This window comes from Trypanosoma cruzi, genomic scaffold (genome assembly GCF_000209065.1).
Source record: "Trypanosoma cruzi strain CL Brener 1047053517115 genomic scaffold, whole genome shotgun sequence".
Lineage (NCBI taxonomy): Eukaryota > Euglenozoa > Kinetoplastea > Trypanosomatida > Trypanosomatidae > Trypanosoma > Trypanosoma cruzi.
Window position 1 is genome coordinate 9961 of NW_001849496.1, and position 7462 is coordinate 17422.

General features: G+C 45.3%; 2 protein-coding genes across 2 annotated transcripts, besides 22 other annotated features; both read right to left on the reverse strand.

The window, feature by feature from the left end:
* Positions 1-2126, reverse strand: Tc00.1047053503571.19 (hypothetical protein, conserved; the record flags this gene model as incomplete). The annotated part of the gene is made up of 1 exon (XM_800085.1): positions 1-2126. A coding segment is annotated over one exon (2126 nt), but the record flags the coding sequence as incomplete, so codon positions are not given.
* Positions 1-7462: a sequence feature (heterozygous, Esmeraldo-like haplotype).
* Positions 2256-2281: a microsatellite.
* Positions 2291-2346: a sequence feature (T-rich).
* Positions 2466-2491: a microsatellite.
* Positions 2586-2615: a microsatellite.
* Positions 2751-2781: a microsatellite.
* Positions 3140-3164: a microsatellite.
* Positions 3367-3395: a sequence feature (AT_rich).
* Positions 3508-3532: a microsatellite.
* Positions 3534-3598: a microsatellite.
* Positions 3778-3803: a microsatellite.
* Positions 3836-3881: a sequence feature (T-rich).
* Positions 4102-4138: a microsatellite.
* On the reverse strand, positions 4239-5984 carry Tc00.1047053503571.10 (flagellum-adhesion glycoprotein, putative; the record flags this gene model as incomplete). Its single annotated transcript, XM_800084.1, has 1 exon — positions 4239-5984. The coding sequence occupies one exon, from the start codon at positions 5982-5984 to the stop codon at positions 4239-4241; it is 1746 nt and encodes a 581-aa protein (XP_805177.1).
* Positions 5906-5934: a microsatellite.
* Positions 6152-6234: a sequence feature (GA-rich).
* Positions 6338-6358: a sequence feature (AT_rich).
* Positions 6449-6517: a microsatellite.
* Positions 6564-6610: a microsatellite.
* Positions 6645-6917: a mobile genetic element.
* Positions 7024-7046: a microsatellite.
* Positions 7153-7202: a microsatellite.
* Positions 7259-7317: a microsatellite.

Sequence of the window (7462 nt, forward strand, 5' to 3'; positions counted from 1 at the left end):
CGTGCACGTTGCTCGTCTTTTACTTCTAGCGGGTTGGTTGTCTCCATTTCCTCCTCATCCTCGTCGAGGGTACTTTTAAACTTTGGGTGCACGGGTGCCACAACTGCCGCCAGCCGTCTCCGTTTCGACGTGAGAACCACCATCACTGCAATGAGGGCTGTGAGTACCAACGCCGCCAGGACCGCCAGGCCAATAATACAACTACGGTCGCATGCAGATTTATGGCGAGGCTTGTTTTCTTCCGTGTAGTTTTTGATAAGTTCCTCCAACACAGTCCAGTCAATGCCATCAAGGCACAATGACGCATTAAATTTGTACCGCGACGGCACAAACACCTCGTACTCGCTCTGTATGTTAAATGGTGGATGCGAGACGACCGTCTCGGTACGGTTGGTGATGACAGCCTCACAAACACTACTATGACTGCTCACACTTGCACCGACACCATCCACCGAGAGAACCGCACACTCCTCAAGCCGTGCACGAACCAAGTCGAGAATAAACCACCGTACCTCAACGAGTTGTTCATCCGTCAGTTTTGAAAAGTCATATTGTGGCATGGGAAACACAAGGGTCACCACATGTTCAGGGCCGTACAGTTCCCGGAGGATCTGCAGAAGAGCCGCGTCCATATCTGCATCCATTAAAGCTTCACGCGTGGTATCGTTGTTAAATGACGCTGGCATGAGAAGTTTCATTGTGGTGATGTTTTCAAAATCAAATTCCTTCCGAACCTCTGGCGGGTTGGCGTAAATAAGCGGAAAACTGAGGACTTCTCGCACAACAGTAACCAACCTATGCATCACTGCATTCAGCATGGTATCATTGCAAAAGGGCATGATGCTGGTGTCCATGTACAACACCTCATTCACCCTGTCGTAGTAATCCTTCACAAATTGCTTGGTCCGTGCAAAATGGGTAGTCAAGACCTCACCAGGGGTCGTGGCGTTTTCAAAATCCTGCTGTTGCACCATCACGGCAAATTTTGTGGCCCACGTGTTGGCGTCCACATGCATGGTTTCCTGAGACACATATGTGCCATTTGTCCCCAAATGCTTATTGAGTTCCTCATTCATGAGTTGGATAATCTTCTTCATGACTTCATTATCATTGGGGTATCCAATCGGCAGAGGCGGGGGCGGAAGCTCTATCCACACAATTGCCGGCGGAAGGGTCACAGAGCGCACTGTGTTTAGGGTAGTCGCAAGGTACATTTCACTCTGTTCAATCACAAAGAGACGTAAATTCTTGCATAATGTAAAGTCGTAGCCGTCAATAAGCGGCGGACATGTGGCATCCGAACGACCCGCAAATTTTTCCACCACCATTGCAGAGCCAATGACACGGAGGTGAAGGAGCTCGGTGTATGACATGATGTACAACTCATCGGAGGGCAGACTAAAAACATCAATGTAATTTCCTCCAAGAACAGAAATTTTATTTCCATGCATGTCAAAATGGCAGATGCCTGCAGCGGATTCACCCACAACAAAGACACCCAGCTTAGTGACGGTGATGCCATGATACTTCCCGTAATCGCATTTAAAGCCAGTCTTCAAGGCACATGACACTGGGGCTCCATCCGCATCAATATCGCATCCCCAGACCTCGTCCTTAGTTTGCTCCGTTATATAAAGCTTACCTTCATAGAGCTTCACATCGGTAAAGGACAGATTGATGGATATCGTCACGGTGTGTACATAATTGCTGGTAAAGTAACGAAGACTACTTTGACCCTCTACAAAGTAAACAATCATTTTTTGGTTGAATATCCCCCGCACACAACCCCTTGGACCGTCAATCCGCGCTTGGCTCCATGTCCCATCCAAAATCTGCACTGTGCCGTCCCCAAGGAGTATGCCTGTCATCTTCGTGCTGCGCGAGAAGTTACGGAAGTACCCTTGTGTACCAAAAAGTAATTCATCCTCATTGCGGCCTTGACAAATTGCCGACGGTCTCGTTAGCAGCGATGTACCGGGCCCACCGTTAACATGTCCAATGGAGCCCGTGATTCCAGAAACGGTTTCTACCATGTACCTTAACGGCATGGCTACAACCACGCTTGCCGTGAAGGAAAAAAGAAACCCAGCAAACAGGGCAAATAATAACCTCTGAAACCGAGACATTTTCAATGGCCAGACACACACACACACACACAAAACTGTCAATATATATATATATATATCTTCTTATGTATGTGTTCCACACGTGAAGAATTCCTTTACTCCTGCCGCACCTCCCCCCCTGTCTTTGCCTCTTCCCTTCCTTCCTTCCTTCCTTCTTATTGCTGAATATAAATAAAAATAAAAAAAAACAAAATATCTACAAATATAAATACAAATAAAATATTTAAAATCCTTCTGTCTTGAATCTTTACTGAAGTAAAACTAACGGCGTGCTGCCTCCTTCCTACTTCCTTCCCTCCCCCACCGCCACGCATACACACACAGAAGGAATTGGGAGAGAAAAGAAAAAAAAAAAAAAAAGAAAAGTGAAAGCAGGAGAATTGATGTGATCTGCGCAATATTCAATTTCGAGTGTACATTCCACCTCCCCCTTTCCTCCCTGGGAGGCTTCTTCGTGTACTCTTCTTCTTCCTCTTCCTCCTCCTCCTCGACCCGCTTCGCTCACGCGTGACCCCTGGCAACAACAAAAACAACAAGACGGGAAGAAAGGGAGCAAACGGCACGCTAAATAAAATGGAAGAAAACAAACAAAAACAGACAACCGCAGCGGTGCGGACTACGGAGAAACAAACAAACAAAAACAAAAACAAACAAAACAATGACAACAGGGCAGGAGAGACATCACATCGGCACACCCGTTCAATGCGTACATCGCATTCCACTCCGGCGTGGGCAAATCCGTCGCCTGCAGACATGTGGCAGCCAAAAAAAAAAAAAAAAAATCAAATGACGGTGACTACTGTACAGGAGCGCACATGCCCGCCCGCTTTGCCGCACGAAAACTTCATTCTCTCCTCCGTTCTAATGAACACATACAAATGTACAAGCGCATATATATATATATATGTTTGCCGTATATCTCACGCCCGCTTTTTTCTTTCTTTCTTTCTTCGTCTCTCCTCCTCTTCTTCCCCTCCCCACTCAAGCGCACAGACACGTAAAAGGCGCCCTTGACACACACACACACGCACACGCACAGTGCACACACGTACTTACTTGCACACGTACAGCACGAGGGAGACAGACGTACAGTTGGCGTAACACTCGCAGTCAATTTTGACTCGTCTACTGCAGTGGACGTGGTTAACAGGGCCATCACAGAGTCCTTATGAAAAAATTAGTCCACAAACGATGGCATACAAATTCCTCTTGCTGTTTCCTCCTCCCTTCTCTCTCCCTCATTTTATTATTTTATTTTTATTTATTTTTGCGCTCTTCAATGAATACAGAACACACCACACGCCCCCCTTTTCTCTCATTCTCTTCCTCTCTCTCTCTCTGTAAGTAAGTAGGTCGGTGTACGTCCCCCGAGAGTCAGGGGAAACAAACAAACAAACAAACAAACATATAAATATTTAAATATATAAATATATACACCAAACCACATAATATACATACATGCATGCATGCATCTCCACTACTCGCATAGCCACCACCTCCCAACACAAGCACCATCACAATCGCTCCCAGCCGTTCCTTTTCCACTCCATGCGGAAATACACGCATGAAGAGAGAAGAAGAAGAGAGAAAGAGAGAGGGGCTGAGTGAAAACACACACACAAAAAAAAAATGAAGGCAGATGAGTGGGTAAAAACAAACAAACAAACAAAAAACAAAAAAGAATAATAATACATACACACACACACAGGAAGAAATAAGAGGAAAAAATAACAAAAATACAAAAAAAAAAAAGAAGCCACGGAACTGCCAACGGTAAAATACATGCGGGGGCATATGTTTATTTTTATATATCTACAGACACACATGCACCCTTCGCTTTCTTGTTTCCCTCTTTGCACCATTAAAACAAAAAACAAAAAAGAAATCTTTTGTGTTTCTTCTTTTTCCCCGGCACACACACACACGCTTACACGCACACTTCTCTTCTTTCTCTTTTCCCCACTCAGCCCCCATTTTTTTCTTTTCTTTTCTTCTTCTTCTTCTTCTTCTTCCCGTTGTTTTCACCTTCGCTTGCTTCTTGTGTTGTTGGTTTCTTCTAATTTCAATTTCTGAAGTCATTTCCCACCTTTCTCCGAAGTGTGGGGACAAAATCTACATGGGTGGAACAAGAATCACAGCGCTCCGTAAGTTCGCCGAACTTCCAACCATCAGTGCAATGAGTGCGATACCTGTGGCGCCAAGCACCACGGAGGACACTACCGCCCCCACACAGACGTCGTTGCATACTGGGGGCCGGACGTAGCCTACACATTCTGACTTATGGAATGTCATTGTCTCACAGTGCTCAACACAGTTGACCATGCAAAACGCCTCCAGGTCCTTCCAAGCTACTGTTTTCTTTAGTGAATCAAGGAAATTTCTCGTCCAGTACCACGGCGAAGCGAAGAGTCGGGCCTGTCCCTCCTCTGAAGACATGCCCTCTGGAGTGAAATATTCCGTGATGACAATGGTGCGGTCAAAGTTGAATAGCACCGTCAAGTTATTCCAGGTGGAGACATTTACATAACCGGGCACCAAAACCTCTCTATCTGGAGGAAATACGGCAAAAAAGTCCGTGGATTCGAACGCAATCCCTACATCCTTCATTAACCAAGAAAGCAGTTCATGCATAAGCCGCGGGTCTTCGATTGGAAGACTTTGGGCAGGAAAGGCTGCCACAGCAAAACCCCGGTGGATTGTGATGGTGGGGCTCGGGGTCACAGTAGGTGTGGGTGTCACTTCCGGTGTAGGCGTCGGGGTCACAGTAGGTGTGGGTGTCACTTCTGGTGTAGGCGTCGGTGTCAGAGGAGGTGTCGGCGTTACAGTCGGATGATACGAGCCATCATGTACAATGTATACATTGGAGGCGGTAACAACGTAAAATGCATGTTTGTTAATATTCACAAGCGAAACAATGGGCCCATGTGGCCACTGCAACAACACATCCGGGCAAATTCTGGGTGCTTCCGTCTTCGTTTTGGTGGCGGGTAAAGACATGATGGATGGGGTTCCATTTAATATGCCGTAGTAGAGGAGTTTATCCTCCTCGGTCGTGAGCATGAGGGAACTCTGATAGCCCATGCAGTCCGCATTTCCAACTTGCCAGTACTCCTTCGGGGTTGTGGCTCCCTGCATATTAATCGCAAGAATTTTCGTGGAATTGCAGATGGCAAACATCAAACGACTCTTCTCGCTAATTTGAAGAACATCCGGCTGGAATCCTGTTATAAACACTGTGATGAACGTTTTTTTCTGAAGTGGGGCAAAAATGATGCGTGATTTGCCCGTGTCCGACACAAACAAGTCATGAGCGCCATTTGTACGGCTGTACGGTTTGATGTACGATGGGCCCAGCAGTCCTTCCGTAATAAACGAAGTGACAACGCCATTGGAGATTTCTCGAACGAGGTTGTTGGCATTGTCCGCCACGTAAAGCGCTCCATCCTCAAGCACCACAGCTCGGGGCATGTTGAAGAGTGCCGTCGCCGCCGGACCATTTTGATTGCCACGCGTCGTTTTACTACCGGCAAGGGTGAAAATGCCGGATTTGTTCACCAAACGCACGCTGGAGCCACCACCACCTTGGTCACACAACAGCAGCGTGGAAGCATCTTTGCCAAGCGAACCACCGGCGGCAGTGAAGAGTGTGCCGGCACCGCTTGGGCCATCGGTTTGCCCCTGTGAACATCCTGCGCAGGAGCGACTGATGAAGAAATCCTGTATAACCAGCTGCTGCTGCCTTAAATCAAACTGCGCTCCTGCAGGGAGGGCCACAGATGCCACCACCACCACCACCACCACCACGACCGGCAGCAGGAGCGCACGGAAGGGTGCTGGCGACGTCCTTTTTGAAAACATCACGTCCAAGACGGGACGTCCGGTCTACAAATATTTTTGTTTTTGCTTTTTTGTTTGCTTTTTATTATTATTGGCTTCCTCTCTCTCTCTCTCCCTCACACACACACACACTTTTTTTTTTTTTTTGCTTCCTCTTACAATTTTCGTTCCAATTCCTTCTCAAATGTTTCTTCTTCTTTTTTCTCGTTCGCCCTTCTCTCTCTCTCTCTTTTTTTTTTTTTTTTTCTCCTTCTTCTATTCTTCTCCTTCTACCAGTACCAGCCGCAACGGAGACACTGATACAAACACTCGCTCTATTTCTCCCTCTATCTTTACTGTGCGTGCACCACACGGGGAGAGAAGTGGGAGAGAAGAAAAATAAAAATAATAATAAAGGGACGCAACAAAAGAAAGAGAAGCAGCCCATCACACACACACACAGACAGACACACGCAGGCGGGAGTACAGCGGCAAACCAACAAACGTACATATACACACACACACACATGTATATATATATATATATATATGTATATATATACATATATGCATATGCGCAACAACCATAATTAGGCCCCGTGAGCTCGCACAAGGGAACCAACACACACACACACACACACAGACACACAGACACACACACACACACAGAGACCAACGCATTAAGCAATTAATAAAAAAGAGAATAATCTCCTATGCCGCTGGCCGGATCCTAAAATTTCCTATAGAAACCAAAAACAAACAAACAAGATATTGAAGGAAAAGGGAAATGTAAAGGCAGTTAAATGCCCAAATGTTTCCCTTATGGTTATATATGTATATATACATCCTTTTGACCGCTCACTTGACCTTTTGTACTCATGTGAGATCTGAAACATATTTATTTTATTACGTATGAAGTGGCAGAATTTGGGGGTCTTCCAGCCACAAGACCCCGCCGCGTGGTGGGAATAAAAAACAACAACAACAAAGAGGCAATCCGGCAAAAAACCGTAATTCTGCAGCAACGCGAGTACTTCTTTCCCTCTTTCACACACACACACACACACTCTCTCTCTCTCTCTATATATATATATATATATATATTCATCTTCCCTGCATTATTTATTGGGCATCTTTGGGACGTGAATCGCAAACACATACACAGGGCAGGCTCTCTAAAATAAACAAAAAGACATATGAGAAGTTAAATAAACAACAACAAAAACAAAACAAAAACAAAAACAAAAACAAAAAAAAAAAAAATGCGGCCGCCGTTACAAAGTAATGGGTCCGTATTATTCACGCACACACAAGTAATATATACATATATATCTACATCCACATGTATGTGGGCAAACACCTATACGTATACATAAAGAGCGACATATGAAAAATAATAAGGCCAAATGTTTGAGTTGTACCTGTGTACATGCATGTAAGCAATAAGTACAAATAAAATATATAGATATGTATGTATATATTTTCTTTTTCCCTTTTTTTTTTGTGTGTGTGTGTGTGGG